General features: G+C 39.9%; 2 protein-coding genes across 10 annotated transcripts in view; one reads left to right on the forward strand and one right to left on the reverse strand.

Moving 5' to 3' along the window:
- Window positions 1-12,491, forward strand: part of DLAT (dihydrolipoamide S-acetyltransferase) — a 37,557-nt gene extending 25,066 nt beyond the window's left edge. For all 3 annotated transcript variants that reach the window (XM_002822464.5, XM_054525065.2, XM_054525066.2), the window contains exons 12-14: window positions 8,499-8,661; window positions 9,650-9,786; window positions 11,019-12,491. In XM_002822464.5, the coding sequence (XP_002822510.2) occupies window positions 8,499-8,661; window positions 9,650-9,786; window positions 11,019-11,148 (430 nt within the window). In that variant the 3' untranslated portion in view covers window positions 11,149-12,491. The remainder of the gene's footprint in view (window positions 1-8,498; window positions 8,662-9,649; window positions 9,787-11,018) is intronic.
- On the reverse strand, window positions 4-23,156 carry PIH1D2 (PIH1 domain containing 2). Of its 7 annotated transcripts, XM_054525067.1 has the most exons (8): window positions 22,952-23,117; window positions 22,724-22,841; window positions 21,970-22,177; window positions 20,659-20,782; window positions 20,058-20,303; window positions 19,454-19,719; window positions 16,822-17,041; window positions 1,121-1,323 (listed from the first exon to the last, which is right to left on the reverse strand). In XM_054525067.1, exons 3-7 carry the CDS (start codon window positions 22,144-22,146, stop codon window positions 16,907-16,909), a joined length of 948 nt encoding a protein of 315 aa, XP_054381042.1. In that variant the 5' UTR covers window positions 22,147-22,177; window positions 22,724-22,841; window positions 22,952-23,117; the 3' UTR covers window positions 1,121-1,323; window positions 16,822-16,906. The 7 variants fall into 7 exon arrangements, with proteins under 7 accessions (XP_054381045.1, XP_054381042.1, XP_024111242.2 ...); XM_054525070.1 differs by lacking the exons at window positions 16,822-17,041; window positions 22,724-22,841 and adding an exon at window positions 4-341 and having other exon boundaries at window positions 1,168-1,323; window positions 23,002-23,156; XM_024255474.2 differs by lacking the exon at window positions 22,724-22,841 and having other exon boundaries at window positions 23,002-23,156.
- Between the last annotated feature and the right edge of the window lie 87 nt (window positions 23,157-23,243).

The raw sequence follows: 23,243 nt of genomic DNA on the forward strand, positions 1-23,243 counted from the left end.
CGGTAGTTTTCTTGTATTATTTAATGTGTGAGTAGGAGTTGAGGGGATAAGGAGAAATGGAATACAGAGAGGCAGATGACTTACATAGGTCAAACAACTTGAAAACAGCACAAAAATGTTTATGAGTTACTGCTTTTTACTTTTTTTTCTTACTGGCTCCAATTTTCAACCTTGTTTTTGTTTTTGTTGTTGTTGTTGTTTATTTATTTTTTAAAGAGATAGGGTCTTGCTCTGTTGTCCAGGCTCATCTTGAACTCTTGGGCTCAAGCAATTCTACAGCCTCGGCCTCCCAAAGTTCTGGGATTTCAGGTGTGAGCCACTGTGCCCAGCCTGCGATATTGCTGGATTTAGCTAGTAAAGGCTATAGATTCTTTGTATGAGTTCAGCAAAGGGAGATTAGTGAACAAATATGTGTGATTAAGTTGATAATGACTGTCACAAAGCAGGGTTAAACAGATGATTTTCATTCACCCATGAGTTCTCCTGAACTTTAGGGGCAAAATTAGAGGTAGTAATTGTTAATAATACAATGGTATAGAGTAGTATGGTACTCAGTGTGTCTCTTTTATCTCATTTAATTCTCATGACCACCTTATGATTTAACTGCTTTCACTTCAATTTCTAGATGAAGAAACTGAGACTCAGTGAGTTAAGTAACTTGCCCTGAGTTAATAAGTTAGTGTTAGGACTGTGATTAGAACGAAGATTCTGACTCCTAAGCCTATTCGTTTTCTACTGTGTAGATGCTTTTATGTTATTCTTATTCTGAAAGGAAAAAAAAAACTTTTCTCCTTTGTACTTTGCTGTCACACAGCACAGCACCACTTCTGTGACCAGATGAGTAGAGGCAGGGGTGGGGAGGGTTTCCCCACACACCAACCAAGCAATTAGTTCTGCAGTGAATTCCTCTAATTCAATTCAATTCAATTCAATTCTGGTGCTGTCTACCTGTAGATAGTGTCAGATCCCAAAGATTGAGGGCTCAGTCCTACAAGACTGCCCTCACTTCAGATGCCAGTCAAAAGTGTAGGCCACTCATACTTGTAACTGACTGGCTACAAACTGGTTGCTGTGACCTCTTCCTTGGGTTTGATTAACTTGCTAGGACAATTCACAGAACTTGGGGAAACACTTTATGTTTATTATAAAAGATATTACAAAGGATACGGATGAATACCAGATGAAGAGATGGCTAGAGCGAGGTTTGAGGTGGGGTGGTGCAGAGCTTCCATGTCCTTTCGGGACATACCACCCTTCCAGCACTTCCACAGTTCAGCAACTGGAAGCTCATTAAATCTTGTTGAAGAGTCTTGATAGAGGGGGCTGGAGAGAAAAAGGAAAGGAAAAAAAAAGTCTTTGTAGAGTTTGATCTCCAGGATCTCCAGCCTACATCTCCCTCCGCTTTCCCTTAGGTCAGTGGGTAGAGCTAAAAGTTCCAACTCTCTAATCCTCTAGTCATTTTGACCCTTCCAGTGACTGGCCCCATCCCGAGGTTACTTAGGGATCCCACCCTAAGTATCCATCATGGAGCTTATTATATAAGGGGCTCATTATAAATAACAAAAGATACTCCTATCGCTCAGGAAATTCTGGTTTTAGGGGCTTTATGACAGGAACTGGCAACATGGGGACAAAGACCAAGTATATATTATACCACACTTAATAATATTTATTAATGTTTTAGGGCCGGGCTCACACCTGTAATCTGAGCACTTTGAGAGGCCGAGGCAGGTGGATCACTTGAGGTCAGGAGTTCGAGACCAGCCTGGCCAACATGGTGAAACCCCATCTCTACTAAAAATACAAAAATTAGCTGGGCGTGGTGGTGCACGCCTGTAATCTCAGCTACTTGGGAAGCTGAGGCAGGTGAATTGCTTGAACCCAGGAGGCGGAGGTTGCAGTGAGCCGAGATTGTGTCATTGCAGTCCAGCCTGGGTGATAAGAGCAAAACTGTCTCAAAAAAAATTTTTTTCTAATAAATATTAAATTTAGGTTTGAATACTGCTCCATGGCTTAGAGTGACTTGTTCTAACCCTTAATCTGAGGTCAGTTCCCAGGAGGCAAACACAACTGTTTGGTTTTTTTGTTTTTTGTTTTTGAGACAGAGTCTCTCTCTGTCGCCTAGGCTAGAGTGCAGTGGCATGATCTTGGCTCACTGCAACCTCCACCTCCCGGGTTCAAGCAATTCTCCTACCTCAGCCTCCTGAGTAGCTGGGATTACAGGCATGCGCCACCACTTCCAGGTAATTTTTTTGTAGTTTTAGTAGATATGGGGTTTCACCATATTGGCCAGACTGGTCTTGAACTCCTGACCTTGTGAACTGCCCACCTTGGCCTCCCAAAGTGCTGGGATCACAGGTGTGAGCTACCACGCCCAGCCCTTAAACACAGCTTTTAAACTATTGTTTCTTCTGGTATTTATTTACCTGCAGATTTCCAAATAACATTTTTCTGTTGCCTTTTATGAGTTTTTCATTTATTTTACTTTATTGACTGACTTCCCGTTAACATTAATATTTAGCTTTAGCTCCAGTCTTGGGACTAGAGAGAAAAAAAAAGGTAGCTTTGTTATGCCCTTCCTACATACACATAACACCATCCTCCCAAATTGATTATAGCACAAATTTGGATTAAATCTATATTTGGGGCCGGGCATGGTGGCTCCCACCTGTAATCCCAGCACTTTGGGAGGCCAAGGCAGGTGGATCGCCTGAGGTCAGGAGTTTGAGATCAGCCTGGCCAACATGGTGAAACCCTGTCTCTGCTAAAAATACCAAAAAAAAAAAAATTAGCCAGATATGGTGGTGCGTGCCTGTAGTCCCAGCTAATCAGGAGGCTGAGGCAGGAGAATTGCTTGAACCTGGGAGGCAGAGGTTGCAGTGAGCTGGGATCACGCATGCCACTGCACTCCAGCCTGATCAACAGAGCAAGACTGCATTTCAAAAAATAATAATAATAAATAAATATAAATCTATATTTGGTTAATTTTTTTAGAGTATGTGTGTGTGTCCAGTGTTAATATTTGAATGCCTGTGACAGTGATTGTGTATGACTAAGACATGTATTATACCATGAATGCTAACCTAATTGATTTTAATAATTGCTTTAGGGAAGGCTAGTTTTCTATGTATATGTGAATTCTTTCTGAAACTCCACAAGCGAGGAGAGGAGATTCAGAAACGATTAAACCATTTCTCAATGTGATCAAACCTATTGGGTAAACTCTTGGTTCTAACTTTTCCTTGGTCGTTCTTCTCTTGGAGAACATCTGGGCATCTAATATTCTTTATAAACTGTATAGTTTTCTAGGGCTGCCATTATTAATGACCACAAAGTTGATGGATTAAAACAAATTTATTCTCTCACAGTTCGGGAAACAAGTCTGAAATCAGGGTTTCAGCAGGGTCAATGCGTTCCCTCCAAAGACTATAGAGAAGAATCCTTCCTTGCCTTTTCCAGTTCTGGTGGCTCTAGGCATTTAGTGGTTTGTGATTGCATAACTCCAGTCTCTTCTTCCATGTTTACATGGCCTTCTCCTCTGTGTCTGTATTTTCTCTTCTTTTAAGAGGACAGTTGGCATTGGATTTAGGGCCACTCAGATAATACAGGATGATCTTATCTCAGGATCCTAATTATACCTTCAGAGACCTTTTTCCAAATAAGGTCACATTGATAGGTTCCAGGGATTAGGACAAAGACTTATCTTTTGGAGGGCCAGCATTCATCCCACTAAACAGACTTTAGTCTTCCTGTTTTCAGCATTATTCATATTACTGACTCGTGGAGAGTTTCCTGGAGCCTGGCAGAAATGGCTTGCTTAAGGCATTGACAGTCTTCTGTAATTCAGTCAAGGCCTTTTTTTTTTTTTTTTTTTTTTTGAGACAGTGTCTTGCTTTGTCACCCAGGCTGGAGTGCAGTGGCACAATCTCGGCTCACTGCAACCTCCGCCTCCTGGGTTCATACCATTCTCCTGCCTCAGCCTCCCGAGTAGCTGGGACTACAGGTGTGCACCACCACGCCTGGCTAATTTTCTTGTATTTTTAGTAGAGATGGGGTTTCACCGTGTTAGCCAGGATGGTCTCGATCTCCTGACCTGGTGATCTGCCTGCCTTGGCCTCCCAAAGTGCTGGGATTACAGGCATGAGCCACCGCGCCCAGCCAAGACCTATATTCAACTATTGCTCCTCTCTAAACCCCTCTTCTTGTGCCATTCTGAGTTAGCCACTGTTACTGAACATACCTTTCAGTTCTCTCCTTCTAGGATGCTGTTTGGGTTTTCCCGTTCCTTGCTTTTAGATGCATTCCTTTTCTGTGCTATGGCCACCGTGATGATCGTCACAGCAGCAAACATTCAAGGAATTTATATTCCTTAAATATAAGTACAGGATACTTAAAATCTAGATAAGAGGCAGGAATTTTTTTTTTTAATATTCCTTTAATTCCCCTCTGTGCCAGCATATAGACACTTTTTTTTTTTTTGAGGTGGAGTCTCGCTCTGTTGCCAGGCTGGAGTGCAGTGGTGCTATCTCGGCTCATTGCAACCTCTGCCTCCCGGGTTCAAGCGATTCTCCTGCCTCAGCCTCCCGAGTAGCTGGGACTACAGGCACACGCCACCACGCCCAGCTAATTTTTGTATTTTTAGTAGAGATGGAGTTTCACCATGTTGGCCAGGCTGGTCTCAATCTCTTGACTTTGTGATCTGCCTGCCTCGGCCTCCCAAAGTGCTGGGATTACAGCATGAGCCACCGTGCCTGGCCGCATGTAGACACTTTTTAACATTTAGTTTGCCATTTTACATATCATAAAATGTACCTGCTCTAAGTGTACAATTTCTTGATTTTTGTTAAAGGTGCAGAATTATGCAGTCTTTACCACAATCTAATTTTAGAAATTTCCATTACCCCCAGAAGATCACTCATGCTCATTTATAGTAAATTCTTATTTTCACCTTCGGCCTCTGGGCAATCTGTTCTAGTGCTTGAGTCTATAGATTTGTATTTTCTAGACCTTTTATAGAAATGGAATCATAAAATATGTGGTCTTTTGCATCTGCTTTCTTTCACTTAACGAAATGTTTTTGAGACTCATCTATGTTGTAGCATGTATCTGTAGTTTAGTCTTTTTTATTGCTGAATAGTGTTTAATCGTATCAGTATACCTCTTTATCATTCACCAGTTAACATTTGTTTTCCAGTTTTTTGCTATTATGAATGATGCTACTATGAGTATTTACATACAATTATTTGTGTGGACATATATTTTTATTTCTCTTCAGTAGATTCCTAGGAATGGAATACCTGAGTCATAGGGTAAAATTATGTTTAATTTTTAGAGAAACTTCTACATTATTTTTCAAAGTGGTTGCACCATTTTACCTTCCCACCAATAGTGAATAAGTGTTCCAGTTTCTCTATGTCCTCATCAATATTTGTTACTGTGTGGGTGTGAAGTGAGAACCATCTACTTGTGAGAGTATCTTGCTTTATTGCACTTTGATTTATTGTGCTTTTTTATAAATTGAAGGCTTGTGGCAACCCGCTGTCAAGCAAGTTGATGGCACCATTTTTCCAACAGCATGTGTTCACTTCCTGTCTTTGTGTCACATTTTGGCAATTCCTAGAGTATTTCAAACTTTATTATTATATCTGTTATGGTGACCTGTGATCAAGGATCTTTGATGTTACCATTGTAATTGTTTCGATGCCCCATGAACCATGCCCATATAAGATGGCAAACTTCATTGATAAATTTTGCATGTGTTCTGACTGGTTGATAGAATTGATAGAATTATCAACCAGCTGTTCCTCTGTCTCTCTCCCTCTCCTTGGGCCTCCCTATTCCCTGAGACACAATAAAACTGAAATCAGGCCAATTAGTAACTCTGCAATGGCCTCTGAGTGTTTCGGTGAAAGGAAGGCTTTCATGTCTCTTACTTTAAATCAAAAGCTAGAAATGATTAAGCTCAATGAGTAAGGCATGTCAAAAGCCAAGATAGGTTGAAAGCTAGGCCTCTTGTGCCAAACAGCCAACTTGTGAATACAAAGAAAAAGTTCTTGAAGGAAATGAAAAGTACCATCCTGGTGAACACATGAATGATAAGAAAGTGAAACAGCCTTGTTGCTGATACGGAGAAAGTTTTGAGTGGTCTAGATAAAAGATTAAACCAGGTACAGCATTCCCTTAAGCCAAAGCTTAATTCAGAGCAAGGCCCTAACTCTCTTCAATTCTTTGAAGGCTGATAGAGGTGAGGAAGCTGCATAACAGAAGTTTGAGGCTAGCAGAGGTTGGCTCATGAGGTTGAAGGAAAGGAGGCCATAATAACATAAAAGTACAGGGTGAAGCAGCAAATTATTCAGAAGATATAGCTAAGATAATTGATATCCCTTATCAGTCGGCAGCCATCAACATCAAGGCAAGATCTACCAGCAAAAAAATTACAACTCACTAAAAGTTCAGGTGATTTTTAGCATATTTTAGCAATAAAGTATTTTTAAATTAAGGTATATACATTGGTTTTTTGTTAGTCATAATGCTATTGCACTCTTAGTAGACAACAGTGTAGTGTTAAGCATAACTTTTGTATGTACTAGGAAATCAGAAAATTCGTGTGACTCGCTTTATTGCAATATTACTTTGGTGGTCTGGAACTGAACCTACAATATCAAGATATTTCTATACTTAGATGAAGAGATTGAGGTCTGTTGATTCTAACCAAACACCATTCATTTACTTGTTCATACACCCATTCAACATTTATTTAACATGTACTGTTTACTGGATTCAGTGGTGAACAATATAGGGAATAAATACTATCCTTACTGTCTCAAAGGGAAGATGATTGAACAAGCAATATTGTAATAATTTAATCAAGAAAGCAGTATTTGCTGTGTGATACCTTGGCTAGAGTCCTGTGGTAATTAATGAGTCACACACGGTATTTTTATTAAAGCAGGTCCCTGTGTTTGTTTGCAAGTGACAAAATCCTGCTCCAGCCAACTTAGGCAAATTGGGGGATTTGGTACCCGTTGATCTTTTTGGAGCTTGTGCCTAGAAAGAGCTGGAGTTCTTTGGAGGCAGAGCTGTGCCTTTGTTTGAAGCCTTAACTTTTTCTCAATTGCAGACCACTAGCAGGGGCCCTTATGCAGACCCCAAGGAGACCATGGATAAAATCCATGAATCCATGAGCTTGTGAACTTCAGTTGGGGCGGGGGGTGGGGAGGGGGAATCACCTTTTTTTTTTTTTTACTAACCTCTACTAACATTTAGCATTTCTTCCTTTTATAAATGTAGAGAACAGATCAAATGTTAACAGTACTTGTGTCTGGTGACCAATAAAAATCAGTTATTTTCATATCACATTGTAGTTGTATATATCTCAAAATGTTATTTTGTTCATCCCTGCTTCAAAATGATAGCCATTATTAGACCTGCAACAAGATCTTATTATTGAATGAATACAGAAGCACATTTGTCATAATTTTGCTTTTGAACCATTTGATAACTGAATTTTAGTACAGTTTCTCTCTTTTTTCTAGTAATTTGAGTATTTTCAGTGTTAAAAAGGTATTCTGAGATAAGATCCAGATGCATAGGGGCACCTTCTGTAGAAAAGATTGGGACTCCTTGATGACAACTGAAGATCTGATATTGTGTAAAAAAAAAAAAAAAAAGATTGGGAACCCTTACTTTTACGTTCTTCTGAGGTACCACCACCCATGTATCCTGAGCACTCCTATTTCTTGCTACAGTGCAGTTCTTTCCCTTCACTCTTCCTTTCATCTGCTCAAACTACTTGCAGAGACTCAACTCCAGCCAATGTACTTCCACTCAAAATCCAAGGAGTTCTGATTGGTGGGGTTTTCTTTCAGCTGCATTCATGTGTGGGTCAAGGCAGACGGCAGGGGATGTTAGACGATATGTGTGAAACCAACCTACTGCTGCTGACACATTTCTCATTCTTTTTTTTTTTTTTTTTTTTTTCTTGGCGGGCGGTGGAGTCAGGGGAAGCGTTGGGGGACGGAGTCTCGCTTTGCTGCCCAGGCTGGAGTACAGTGGTGTGATCTCAGCTCACTGCAACCTCTGTCTCCCAGGTTCAAGTGGTTCTCCTGCCTCAGCCTCCTGAGTAGCTGGGACTACAGGTGTGCACCACCATGCCCAGCTAACTTTTGTATTTTTGGTAGAGACAGAGTTTCACCATGTTGGTCAGGCTGTTCTCAAACTACTGACTTCAAGTGATCCACCCACCTCAGCCTCCCAAAGTGCTGGGATTACAGGCATGAGCCACCATTCCCGGCCCTCTCTTTGACTTTTAATAACTACAAGTCAAGGAGAGGGCACGGCAAAATGTAAAAATTAGGATAGACATCATCTTTGGCTGAACAATAACACACATTGGTTCAAAAAATTTTTGAAGTAAATATAAGAATTCTTGCTTAACCTGGCACATAGGCTCTTAATAAACACTGTTTTTTATTATATTTATTTTTCTTTTAAAACAGAAATCATGTTGTTGATGTCAGTGTTGCAGTCAGTACTCCCGCAGGACTCATCACACCTATTGTGTTTAATGCACATATAAAAGGACTGGAAACCATTGCTAATGATGTTGTTTCTTTAGCAACCAAAGCAAGAGAGGGTAAACTACAGCCACATGAATTCCAGGTAGGGTATTAATTATTGCTTTCTAATTATGTTATTTTTGAGGTTTGCATAATGCATTTATTGCATTTTTCACCTTTTGATTCTGCCACGTAATTTTTTTTTTTTTTTTTTTTTTTTGAGACGGAGTCTTGCTCTGTCACCCAGGCTGGAATGCAGTGGCATGATCTTGGCTCACTGCAAGCTCCGCCTCCCGGGTTCACGCCATTCTCCTGCCTCAGCCTTCCGAGTAGCTGGGACTACAGGCGCCCGCCACCACGCCCAGCTAGTTTTTTGTATTTTTAGTAGAGACTGGTTTTCACCATGTTGGCCAGGATGGTCTCGATTTCCTGACCTCGTGATCCGCCTGCCTGGGCCTCCCAAGGTGCTGGGATTACAGGCATGAGCAACCACGCCCAGCGTAATTCTTTTTTTTTTTGAAACAGAGTCTCACTCTTGTCACCCAGGCTGGAGTGCAATGGCGCAATCTTGGCTCACTGCAACCTCTGCCTCCCAGGTTCAAGCAATTCTCCTGCCTCTGCCTCCTGAGTAGCTGGTATTACAGGCATGCACCACTGCACCTTGCTAATTTTGTGTTTGTGTGTGTGTGTGTTTTTAGTAGAGTCGGGGTTTCACCATGTTGGCCAGGATGGTTTCAAACTCCTGACCTCAAATGATCCACCCACCTCACCCTCTCAAAATGCTGGGATTACAGGTGTGAGCCACTGTGCCTGGCCTGCCACATAACTCTTACTGACACATGGTTCTGAAAATAAAGTAAAATTCAATCATATATCCAAAAGAAGACATTGTCTGAAAATAAGACATTTTCCAGCTGACATTTTTGTTCATATTGTAATGGTTGTATATCTTCAGTAATGTGTATTCCATTCAGGCCTTTCTTAAGACCTTGCACCTTTTTAGCTTAAGGTCTTTTCACAGAACATTTGTCAAGTTTTCTGATTTATGTTGACAAACAATATAATTTATTTTTAATATTTTTTTCCTCTAGGGTGGCACTTTTACGATCTCCAATTTAGGAATGTTTGGAATTAAGAATTTCTCTGCTATTATTAACCCACCTCAAGCATGTATTTTGGCAATTGGTGCTTCAGAGGATAAACTGGTCCCTGCAGATAATGAAAAAGGGTAAGTGCCAAAATGGAGGGGAAGTCGTAAGCTAATTTTTATTACACTATACACTTGTCCTGTGGTATCCTCAGGGGATTGGCTCCAGGAACCCCCTCAAATATCGTAATCCACAATGCTCAAGTCCCTGATATGATATGATGTAGTATTTGCATATAACCTACACACATTCTTCTGTATACTTTATTCTTATAATAATACAATACCTAAACAGCACTTCATTCACATGGATCCAGTGTAGTGCCCAGTGTGCAGCACATTCAAGTTGTGCTTACTGGAAATTTGTGGAATTGTTTACTTTCTGGATATTTTGATCCATGGTTGGTTGAATCTATGGATTTGGAACCCATGGATATATGGAGGGTCAACTATACCTGTTTTTGAGTATCAGTGTTTTGTTTGTTTGTTTATTTGAGATGGAGTCTCACTCACTCTGTCACCCAGGCGGAAGTGCAGTGGTGCCATCTCTGCTCACTGCAATCTCTGCCTCCCAGGTTCAAATAATTCTCCTGCCTCAGCCTCCCGAGTAGCTATAGCTGGGATTACGGGCGTGTACTACCACACTTGGCTAATTTTTGTATTTTTAGCAGACATGTTGTTTCACCATGTAGGCCAGGCTGGTCTTGATCCTGACCTCAAATGATCTGCTCACCTCAGCCTTCCAAAGTGCTGGGATTACAGGAATGAGCCACTGTGCCTGGCCAGAGTCTCAGTTTTATATATAGTTATTGGCATGCTATATTGTATCTTCAAATAAAATTATATATATATAAAAAAGATGAAATTCTTCAAGGCAGCAACTTTTCTTTACTAAATGCAGTTAGTCCTATTTGAGGTGGAAAGCCTTATTTATTCTAGGTGAGGAGTCAGCATGCTTTTTTTTAGTCGTATAGTAAGTATTTTAGGCTTTCTGGGATATATGGCCACTGTTGCAAATACTCTGCCATTGTAATATGAAGGGAGGCATAAACAAGACAAATGAATTGCAGTAAATCTTTACCTAATAAAAACAGGCAGAGGACAGGATTTGGCCCATTGCCCACTCATACTCCAGGTATCTGGTCTGTTTCTTCAAGCTATAAATTTGAGCTAAAGGTATAGGAGACTGGAAGAGTAGATAGGAAATATTACCTGGTTGGGATTATAGGGTAGGAGTGAGCATTTGGGTGGTTACTGGCTGAAATGCAGTCTTTTCTTTCAGAATATCTAAAATGTCTTTTATCTTTTTCTAGGTTTGATGTGGCTAGCATGATGTCTGTTACACTCAGTTGTGATCACCGGGTGGTGGATGGAGCAGTTGGAGCCCAGTGGCTTGCTGAGTTTAGAAAGTACCTTGAAAAACCTATCACTATGTTGTTGTAACTAACTCAAGAATTTCTAAACTCTCCCAGGTCACACTGATTCATTCTTATCAAGATATTTATACGTTATTAAACAGGTGGTTCTTTTTATTTTAACCAGTTATTTTTATTATTGAGTCTGTCCAGATAAGTTATTTATAATGGGCATTACTGAATTTTTAAAATGCCGATTACACCCAAATATTGTGCACATTTAATAATCAGACACCAGATTTTTAGCTCTGTACTCCTAATTACGGGACATGTATGTGGCCTTGCCTAGCCCTTTGGTGATAAGTACTTCCTCTAGGAAATGTACGATAGGTAGAATTGTGGTTCCCTAAAGACGAGTACATAAAGGTGACCACGATGAAACCTTGAAGTTCTGAAATTTAACTGCCTAAAATGTTCTCCTTAGATGTGAGAGAAAGAGAAAGCAGGAAAATTAATTCTCTTGGGGGAAGGGCTTGAATTGAAGCTTTACTTTAGAATTTAACCCTGGTTTGAAATTTTGCATTACATGATCTTGGTTTATCATCGATGGGAAGGGTAGAAAACTTCAAGGAAAATAAGTGAAATTTTAAAAGTCAGCATTTTCTTAGACCTCTTCAGCTGATTGTTTATTTTTCTATGAATCCCTACACATGGTTGTTCGCCCCCCACTTGAGATAATCTAAATATAAACCAGCTACTTGATGTAAATGACAATTTGTGTAGATATTTAAACAAATGTGTAATTTTGAGTACAGAATTCAACAGTTACCTCCAAAAAAGAAACATTCTTAATATAATTTAACAGAAGTTGTGAAACTAAAATTTTCCAAGATTAACTGATAGTTCATTGTAAATGAACCTAATGAACAGAATTTATTACTTCACTGTGGAAAATGCTATCAAATAACTAAGGAATATATATGGAATAAGTGTACATATGTAAAATATTGTTACTAGAGTTAGATATGTGCCAAAGTCCATTTATCCCAAATCCTGTCTGAAAAGGAGGGGTACATTGGTAAACATTTTGGAGTGCTTAAAAATGCCAAAAACAAAATGGTAATTTCTACTTTGATAAAAAAGTTAAATGTGTGTAAAAAAGTGTTCTGTGTCCTTCTACTCCAGCATCGTCTCATGTAAAATAAGAAAGCCCTAAAATACTGTTGGAGAGAAAAAATTAACTAGGTTGCTACCTTATTAGCCTAAATACTTTTTTCCATTTTGTTAGATTTTGCCTTTCTTTTGGAAGGAAGGAAGGAGGTGATATTCTGGATTATAAAAATGAATTGGGAACATTATCACAATTCCAGACTTTCTATTGATATTTATGTGTTTTAATAAACGTTTGAAATTATTTATGACTACTTAAAATGAATCTGAACAGTGCTTCCTTGTATATGTAATATGTGGAGTTAGCCCCTGAAATTTGCTTTAAGTGTTTCAGTGTTGAATCTGTTTCTAAATATTCATTATTACATGGTGCACAAGTGACACTCCATATATTCCACACAGACTTTTACCTTGCTGTATTATTATGAAAATAATACATTAATCTGATTTTTCAGTAATTAGTAATTTTAGGTTGAAGATTATCCAAAAGAAACAAGCTTATCACAAGGGACCATCATCAATATGATCCGAATCTGGTTCAAACATTCAGAACTTCAAAGATAATTCATCTTTCGCTAATGCTTGTGGTTCTGTTCCCTTGAAAAAAATAAAAACAGTTGCCTTCTAGTAAACATTGTTGAGTTAAAAATTAATCTGAGCTATAATCTAAATCTGGATTCAGTCTCTTACCAGAACTGAAAGAAAAAAGTTAGAAATAGTGTTTTTGGTTCATATGTGATTATTTAAAAATTAAAGTATAAATCTTCAATATGTCTGGTTTAATTTTTGATCTGTTGGTAATTATTTTCACATTTAAATTATTTAGATCTAGGGACAGCCATGTATGTATAAGCTCTCAATACAGATAAATTTCGAGTTTATATAATTGGTAAAATATGGACTGCATTTAGGAGAATATAATCTAACACTTTTAAGTTCAAAGAGTTTCTGAAGCACTCCATGTTGGGGTGTGGCACTTATTATCAAGATGGAAAGTGTGGTCTGGTTCTGTTAGGTGATTTATTCCCAATTCTGAAGCTTGTGATTATGAAGTTAGGGTATCCCAAGGCATGATCTAGAAAGGAGTAAAACCAGCACGTTAGATAGGAGGAATGTTCATCATGTGTAACACACAAGTCCTGGAATACATGGGGAAATCATCATCACTACTGGTAAGTGATCTAAAATGAAGTCTAGAAATTCTGGTCTCCAAATTTCTTTTTTTTTTGAGACGGAGTCTCACTGTCACCCAGACTGGAGTCCAGTGGCGCAATATCAGCTCACTGCAACCTCTGCCTCCTGGGTACAAGTGATTCTCGTGCCTCAGTCTCCCGAGTAGCTGAGATTACAGGTGCCCGTCACCACGCCCTAATAAAAAAAAGCTAATTTTTTGTATTTTTATTAGAGACAGGGTTTCACCGTGTTAGCCAGGATGGTCTCTATCTCCTGACCTTGTGATCCGCCCACCTCGGTCTCCCAAAGGGCTGGGTTTACAGCTGAGCCACTGCGCCCAGCCTCCAAATTTCTAATTTTGAGAAAAAGAAATCTTAGTAAGATTCCAATTTAAACCAGTCCATAGTTCATTATTAGTTAATGCCCTTACTGGGCCCCATTTTGTTTTTTGTACAGAGGGGAAGGTAGAGCTGTTTTTATTAATATAAAATGAGTGAGAATATTTTGGAAAATAACTAGAATATAAATTTTACCACTTTAAGTATATTAGGTCTTGATGTGCATTTTAATGAGTATACAAACACAGATACTGATGTAAATAGCATCTAAGTGCTGAGTGCAAGGGTAGAGATTCAATTCTATGTGGTTAGGAGTTTTTAGGAAATACATTTTCGTAGTGATTTTGTAGGAGTAAAGATAAGGTGAAGGTACTCAGTTTTTCTGAGGGGTGAGAATAGGTTTGTTAATTTTAGGACATGATACAGTTCCAGAAATTTTTCAGGAGATAAATTATCCTGTTGCTAGTAGAATTTAAATCCAGGCCAGGCCTTCAAAAGGAGATTTGAGGCAAGGAAAAAAAAAAAAATCCAGACCAGGCTTAAGAAAATATTTGCTTTTAGGCCAGGCCCAGTGGCTCACGCCTGTAATCCCAACACTTTGGGAGGCCGAGGTGGGCAGATCACTTGAGGTCAGGAGTTTAAGACCAGCCTGGCCAACATGATGAGACACAGTCTCTACTAAAAATGCAAAATTTAGCTGGGTGTGGTGGCAGGCGCCTGTAATCCCAGCTACTGGGGAGGCTGAGGCAGGAGAATCACTTGAACCTGGGGTGGGGCAGGGGTAGGGGGCAGAGGTTGCAGTGAGCCAAGATCACACCACTGCACTCCTGGCCAACATGATGAGACACAGTCTCTACTAAAAATGCAAAATTTAGCTGGGTGTGGTGGCAGGCGCCTGTAATCCCAGCTACTGGGGAGGCTGAGGCAGGAGAATCACTTGAACCTGGGGTGGGGCAGGGGTAGGGGGCAGAGGTTGCAGTGAGCCAAGATCACACCACTGCACTCCAGCCTGGGTGACAGAGCGAGACTGTCAAAAAAAAAAAAAAAAATTATATTTGCTTTTAAATGTCATGTATCAGTTACTTCTGTTATACAACATTAGTTTCTATAGTTAAAAAGTTTTAAAAGTAGTAAACTTTGGCCTGTATGTTGAACTAGAAACTTTATTACAAGGATAATTAAAGGAAACTTGTATCTAGAAAAGATAATTAAGGGATGTTTAAAGTCTGCATATAGCTTACTTGATGTATAAATTGGATAGTTGGTACCTTTGTATTTCAGAGCTTAGAAGAGATGAATGATAGTTGAAAGTACATCACTTTTGTACTTCTGATCATTTCTTTAGGGGAAAAGCACTTGTCCCAATGTCAACTACTTTTTTTGTTCAAATATGAGATATATTTTGCAGGCCGGGCGTGGTGGCTTATGCCGGTAATCTCAGCACTTTGGGAGGCCAAGGCAGGCGGATCACCTGAGGTCAGTTCGAAACCAGCCTGGCCAACATGGAGAAACCCTGTCTCTACTAAGTATACAAAAATTAGCTAGGGGCGGTTGCGGGTGCCTGTAATCCCAGCTACTCCGGAGGCTGAGGCAGGAGAAATGCTTGAACCCAGGAGGTGGAGGTTTCAGTGAGCTGAGATTGCGCCACTGCATTCCAGCTTGGGCAACAGAGCAAGATTCCATCTCAAAAAAAAAAAAAAGATATATTTTGTTTGCTGTTACTATGTCATTGTATCCAATCTATCGACAAGTCTATATCTGATACTAAAATGTCTGGCTGGGTAGCTGGGTCTCCTGGCAGAGTTGTTTAACTTAAGTACAGAGGTTAGGGGCTGAGCGCCGTGGCTCACGTCTGTAATCCCAGCACTTTGCGAGGCTGAGGCAGATGGATTACTTGAGGTCAGGAGTTCGAGACCGGCCTGGCCAACATGGTGAAACCCTTTCTCTACTAAAAATGCAAAAACTAGCCAGGCGTGGTGGCACATGCCTGTGATCCCAGCTACTAAGGAGGCTGAGACAGGAGGATTGCTTGAACCTGGGAGGCGAAGGTTGCAGTGAGCCGAGATTGTGCCACTGCACTCCAGCCTGGGCAACACAGTGAGACTCAGTCTCAATGAAGTACAGAGGTTAAATAGGCTTGAGTATTATATTTGGCCCTGTATTTTTATTGTTGGAGGAGACTCACTGATACAGCCCACCCTGGTAATAAAAAACTTCTTGCACAGTCTGGAATTTCTTCCTGATAGAAAAATTTACTAGAGACTTTTTCAAGCAGTAAACCAAGAGTTCTCACTTGTTACTTGGAAACAATTAGAATTTTCCCAAATTATAAGTTACTTAAGATATTTTTAAAACAAGTGTGTCATAGCAATAGTTTTTAATTCTGGTCGATGTTTATTTGAGAAGAAGAAGTGAGTTAAAAAATATAAGACGTGGCCAGGCTTGGTGTCTCATGCCTGTAATCCCAGCAGTTTGGGAGGCCAAGGCAGGTGGATCACCTGAGGTCAGGAGTTCGAGACCAGCCTAGTCAACATGGTGAAACCCCATCTCTACTAAAAATACAAAAAAATAGCCGGGCGTGGTGGTGCATGCCTGTAATCCCAGCTACTCGGGAGGCTGAGGCAGGAGAATCACTTGAGCCTGTGAGGCGGAGGTTGCAGTGAACTGAGATCGTGCCATTGCACTCCAGCCTGGGCAACAAGAGCAAAACTCCGTCTCAAAAAAAAAAAATATATATATATAATATATATATAAATATATATACAATATATATAAATATATATACAATATATATAAATATATATACAATATATATAAATATATACTATATATAAATATATATAATATATATAAATATATATATAATATATATAAATATATATAACATATATAATATATATAAAATATATAAATATATAATATATATAAATATATATATTATATATAAATATATATAATATATATATAAATATATATATAATATATATATGAATATATATATATTTATTTAACAGGTGAAGAGAAAATCTCAGTCAAAATGAACTTAGAAAATAAAGGAATTGGTGTTTAAGATAAACTACCTCTTTAACCTCTTTAGCCAAAATGAAGATCCTTTAATTCACATGACTTTAGCACTGAAAACCCAAAACATATGATGCTCTTCTTCTACACCAAAGGCATTGTGATGATTAGCGTGGATTTTTCTTTGATAAATTTTGCTGTGGTCATTTCAGTATCAATAAGTTTTGGAAGATTCAGATGTAATCTGTACTTCTCAGATACTTCAATCAATAAATCATCCTAAGAATAATAAACCAAGAGATTTATTTCCTACTTAAAATTTGCGATACTAACTTATTGTTCCCAGTTTTATTCACTCCTTTGCCATAAAAAGATCCCATTTGTTGTCATGTGACTTGGAATGAGCAAAAAATTACTGTTGTAAATCCCTTAGATTTTAAGGTGGTTACTGCTGCTAACTACATCACATGTTAACTGATACAGTACCACAGTAGAGTGTTGCCATCCTAAATTATGTGGCTGACCAGCAAACAGCAAGGAAACTTATTGGAGCCTGGAAAGGTAGTGATCCATGTTTCATAATGATGAAGCCTTTAGTGAAACTATCACAGTAATTTGGATGACAAATACTCTGTGCCTAGTTGATTTGTGGCTTTAGGTGAAGAAGTGGGAAAACAGATGGTTGGTAATGTGTTGGTTCTGTTCACTACATTTAACAGGGTATTACAAGAAAGATAAGCTTAGAATGGACCATTTTGCAAGTCAAATTAAAAGGGAATTGGCTGAGTGCGGTGGCTCACACCTGTAATCCCAGCACTTTGGGAGGCTGAGGGCTGGTGGATCACTTGAGGCCAGGAGTTTGAGACCAACCTGGGCAACATGGCAAAACCCCGTCTCTACTAAAAATACAAAAATTAGCCAGGCTTGGTGGCACATGCCTGTAATCCCAGCTACTCAGGAGGCTGAGGCAGGAGAATCGCTTTAACCTGGGAGGCAGAGGTTGCAGTAAGCTGAGATGGTGCCACTGCACTCCAGCCTGGGCAATAGGGTGAGACTCTGTCTCAAAAAAATAAATAAATAAAAAGGACTTTATAGAGTCATTGAGCCATTCCAAGACTCAATGACTGAAAAGTGGAACTAATTTTTATTTTCGGCAAGTAAGGGATAAAATTGAGAAATTCTATCAACCAAGCTGATTAAGGCAATATAGAGGCAAAGATTAAATCTTTATGCTCTTTGTTAAAACCTCTGAATTTTGTTTTGTTTTGTTTTTGGGAGACGGAGTCTCGCTCTGTTGCCCAGGCTGGAGTGCAGTGGCTCAATCTCGGCTCACTGCAACTTCCGTCTCCCGGGTTGAAGCAGTTCTCCTGCCTCAGCCTCCTGAATAGCTGGGACTACAGGCACCCACCACCATGCCCGGCTAATGTTTTTTTTTTGTATTTTAGTAGAGATAGGGTTTCACCATGTTGCCCAGGCTGGTCTTGAACCCCTGAGCTCAGGCAATCCACCCCCACCCCCCGCCCCAGCCTCCCAAAGTCCTAGGATTACAGGCGTGAGTCACCCTACCCGGCCAAAGCCTCTGAATGTATTAAGGTGGACTTCAGTAAATCCTTATATTTGGCTAAAATGACAGCAATTTAAGTCTAAAGAGACAGGTAAGTCTTGAAATATGGGCAATGTCTAAAAAGGAATTATGGGTATCACTGACTGGAATCAAAATGCTTCCAGCCTGGACTAAAAGAAACTGACTTCAAAATTTAAAACAATCCTTTGAGCCCCAAGATTCCATGAGCAGGAACCAGGGTGAAGGGGCTACTTAGCATATAAGAATGGCACATTCTCCAATACTCTTCAGATGTGGCAAAGGTGGATAGTGGGAAAGGGAAAAAAAAGAAAACATCCTCCTGAAGACTGAAACTAAAGGTCGTGGAAAACAATGGAACTGGGGAGCTAGGTAATTACAAAACTTTCTCAAGGAACCTAAGTAAGAACATCCTCTGTCTCCAGAAAAGGAGCCCTCACAATGTCTGCTTACTAGGATTTCAGAATTGCTGTACACCAATAACTGCAGTGTGCCTCATTTCTCCCATTTCTGAATTGAGATGGTTAATTACGGTTATCTTCTCCCCATTCCACATTGCATGACAGATGGGACTGAGGGAGTACATAACTTTTTTTACATGTCTTAGTCCATGGTTCAAGAGGAAGGGAAAGCAAAATTCTGTCCTTTGGGGTCTGATACTGGGATTGGAGGTGTTTTCCTTCCAGAAAGAAGCAAATATTTGCAACCAAGAGTGTAGACTGGTAGACTGTAGGACTGACTCTATTTGCTTTTCTGTAAGAGGATAGTACATCCTTGCCATATGACTTCCTGTGACTGTGAGAATACACTTCTCAGTCCTACTGATGTAGAATTGGCCTTGTGACTTACTTTGGCCAATGGAGCGTGAGTAGAAGTGATATCATGAAGTGCCGTGTCTGAGTAGAAGTATTACGATCCATTGCATGGTTTGATCATTTCTATTTTCCCTTTGCTGAGATGTGAATGGCACATCTCAGAAGGGAATTGCTCCTTCACTGGGTAACCTGAGCAAATCATTGTAAGCCCGTGAAATTATGTAGTTTGTTACTGTGGCATTATATAGTGAATGCTGGCCAATACAAATTTACAGTGTTACCTATTCAACTTACCTCAGAAACACTAAGGTCACAGAGAGAGACAGAATTAATACCAGGTAATTCAACTTTCAACTCAATTTTCAGAGGTTTCTCATTGTGATCATGCACAATTTTTAGTTCATGGGCTGGCATCTTCATCTCCACCTGGATTTCAGTACTGGAAATCTCTTCTATCAGACACACTGCTTTGCCTGAAACTTGGTCTTTTGGCAGTAACAGTTGAGGAAAGTGATCTGGATTGCTCATAGTACTGCTTCGTATCTGTCCAAGAGTTAGTTCTTTATGAAAAAAAGGGTGGAGGGGACATAAAAAATAAATCTACAACATAAAATACTATGAGCTGTAATATATGTGGTGTTAGTAGAGATGGTAGCTAAAGCTGCAGTTAAATTAGTTTGGGAATCTTAAGCCAAAAGAATCTTAAATCAAAGAATTTGATTGAAAACTTTTCAGGATTTAAAAATCAAGGATATGATATTTCTAATATTTAATATTTGCATTTTTCTATCTTAAGTTTCTCACCTTTTAAAATAGAGATTTCCAGTTTGCAAAATGTATACAGGATCCAAAAACATCTTAAAGCAGTTTAATTTTCCATTTACAATCATCAACTTACCCCTTCTCATTTTTTCTCTTAAATCTATGGAATCAGTTTGGATTCCCATCAGATTTTGTTTCATCCTTTGAATGCTTCCTTTTATTCTAAATCTGGTAATATGGTAAGAGTGTGAGAGGGTGAACTGGAATTTTTCCTCAATGCATTTCATGGCCATCTGAATTAACTGATTTTTTTTCACTTGGTCCTTTTCTGCTGCCTGAAGAACATCAGGACTGTAGGCAACATCAATGACTGTGTAAGCATCTGTGTGTGTAATTGAAAGGGTATGAAATGAAGACAAATTGTTGCACTAATGATACTGTCAGGCAATATATTAAACCATATTCCTGATAAAGCTAGAGAATATTCCTGTATTTTTCAGAGGTAATCACAGTAGTGCGACAGCAATTATGACATTTCTTGGCACTTTTACATGGATTAAAACAGCTCATCTTATTACAAAAGTTAAACAGTATTAAATTTGCATAAACGTACACTAATTGTAATTATATTATCACCAAATAAAGAATTTTACTTGAAATGCTCTCAACCAAGTAAGATCTTGTCCATTCCTAATAAAATTTTTACAATGTGCTTTCTCTCACTTAATTATTTGTACCTGATGTCTCAGTTGTATCTTCTGGTTTGCCAACAGTTAGAGGTACTGGATGAGTGGTTGATTGGGGAGCTGGGATCCTTGTCCACTGACACAGGTTGATAAAAAGTATTTTTTCTTTTGGTTTCTGGAAAGCAAATAATTTTGCACATCTCAAAACCTAGTTTAAAACCATTTAAGGCCGGGCATGGTGGCTCACGCCTGTAATCCCAGCACTTTGGGGGTCCGAGGGGGCCGGATCACCTGAGGTCAGGAATTTGAGAGCAGCCTGGCCAACATGGTGAAACTCCGTTTCTACTAAAAATACAAAAATTAGCCAGGTGTGGTGGTGGATACCTGTAATCCCAGCTACTTGGGAGGCTGAGGCAGGAGAATTGCTTGAACCCAGGAGGCGGAGGTTGCAGTGAGCCAAGATTGTGCCATTGCACTCCTGCCCAGGTGACGAGAGTGAAACTCCATCTCAAAAAAACAAAAACATATTAAAAATAATATCCTAAAAGCCACTCACCACAGGAATGAAAGAATTTTAGCCTCCAAGTAAGTCATTTCATGTATTAAAACTGCGTTTGATTATACTGTTGTTATTTGATTTCCCCAAGGCTGCTGGCTTTTAATCAGGAATCCAGACCAGGGTGGTGGCTCACGTATGTTACCCTAGTACTTTGAGAGGCTGAGGTAGGAGGGTTGCTTGAGGCCTAGGAGTTCGAGATTAGCCTGGGAAACATAGGGAGACCCTGTCTCTACAAAAATCATTTAAAAATTAGCCGGGTGTGGTGGTGCCCACCTGTGATCTCAGCTGCTTGGGAGGCTGAGGTGGGAGGATCGCTTGGGCTGCAATGAGCTGTGATTGTGCCACTGCACTCCAGCTTGAACAACAGAGCCAGCAAGACCCTATCTCAAAAAAAAAAAAAAAAAAAAACCGTCTGCCAGGTGCAGTGGCTCATGCCTGTAATCCCAGCACTTTGGGAGGCTGAGTCAGGTGGATCACCTGAAGTCAGGAGTTCAAGACCAGCCTGGCCAACGTGGTGAAACCCCGTCTCTACTAATAATACAAAAATTAGCCAGGCATGGTAGTACACACCTGTAATCCCAGCTACTTGGGAAGCTGAGGCAGGAGAATCACTTAAAACCGGGAGGCAGAGGTTGCAGTGAGCCAAGACCACACCATTGCACTCCAGCCTGGGTGACAAAGCAAGACTCTGTCTCAAAAAAAAAAAAAAAAAAAATAGCAATACCTAAGTGTAAAGTATTCTCTGGTTATTCTGGGATTATTTCATTCAAGACCTCCCCATCCCTGGCACCAACTCGACATACCAGAATCCTGGTCTGTAGACAAAGCTGTGGTTCTGGGGCAGCACAGAGCTGTTTCCCTTCTTTCAGCTGGTGCTGAATAAACTTCTCATAGCGCTCAGGGTCACTTTCAGCTAGATCATCTAGGAGGTTCCAAAACTGAGTAACTTGGGTAAGCAGACCCTTTGAGGATGTCTCCATGACTGATGAGTGGTGAACAATTTTCTTAAGCCTGTGGAAAGACATGACTTCAGGAAGAAAACTGTCTGTGTAATTATTGATTCATTTCTGCTTTGGGGAGGTGGAATGGGCCAGGAATTGTTTTGGTGAAGTTAGGACAGCATTTGTGTCTAAAAGGTTGTGGATCAGCACCACTTTATGTTTTCCTTATTCTTTAATTATCTAGTACCTCTTCCTAAATTCTCACATTGTCCTCTCAGATAAGGCCTTACTTCTACTTGGACCCTGACAAGTCAGAGTAATCATTTTAAGTCTGGGTTTCCTGATCTTCTTGTTCCAACACCTGACTGGTGGCTCCCCAGTTCTGAAATTGCCAGAGGTGTGGTGTGGGGTGAGGGCCACATGAGACTTCCTTAATCCTCAGTATAGTTTAGTAATTCAAAGCATGGACTTGCGAGCCAGAATGCTTACATTCGGGTCTTAGTTCTATCTCTCACTAGCTGTGTGACCTTGAGCAATTAATGTATGTGTGTGTGTGTGTGTGTGTGTATATATATATTCCTCTTATTTGTTCTGTTCAAAATGAAGACGATAATACCTCTATCATAGGATTATTTCGAGATTAAGTAAGCTAATAGAAAGGCTGGGGCACTTCTCTACGTCTTCAGATAACTCTCCTTAGCCTCTTCTCCCACTGGAGAGGTGTCCCACAGCATCTTTAGAATGAGGAAAAGAGGAGGTTTAGATTCTTCAACTACTGTGTAAGGGTTACGCTAAATGGGAAACTTAACTAACGGATAATCATTCCATAGGTCTGCAAACCCACCTCTTCTCTCAGTTCTAATGGGTAATCATTCTATAGGTTGGCAAACCCACCTCTTCTTTCAGTTCCTTGACAAACCGCGACGCCTGTTACCAGGGTAACCAGCCTGGGTACAACATCTAATTGGGTCCGGGGAACTTCAGGGAGAAAAGTCTCTTCATATCTAGTTCCGGAATGTCCCCCTTCTGGTGCCAGGCTTGCTTTTCAGTTGGGCCTGACTCATTTCTCTTCCAGGAAAGCGCCCGCCTTCCTTCTGCACCCGTCAACCTCTGGAGTGTCCTGAAAACCCTCCCTT

The sequence above is a fragment of the Pongo abelii genome, chromosome 9 (assembly GCF_028885655.2).
Source record: "Pongo abelii isolate AG06213 chromosome 9, NHGRI_mPonAbe1-v2.0_pri, whole genome shotgun sequence".
In the NCBI taxonomy this organism is placed as follows: domain Eukaryota; kingdom Metazoa; phylum Chordata; class Mammalia; order Primates; family Hominidae; genus Pongo; species Pongo abelii.

Excerpts from the sequence above, each read along its gene's own strand:
- PIH1D2 (XM_024255474.2), bottom strand. The coding sequence starts at position 22,146 with ATGGAGACATCCTCAAAGGGTCTGCTTACCCAAGTTACTCAGTTTTGG. Across the intron at positions 20,783-21,969 it reads GTCTACAGACCAGGATTCTG|AAACCAAAAGAAAAAATACT; the intron begins GTATGTCGAGTT and ends TTTGCTTTCCAG. Across the intron at positions 20,304-20,658 it reads AGATACAACTGAGACATCAG|ATGCTTACACAGTCATTGAT; the intron begins GTACAAATAATT and ends TTACACACACAG.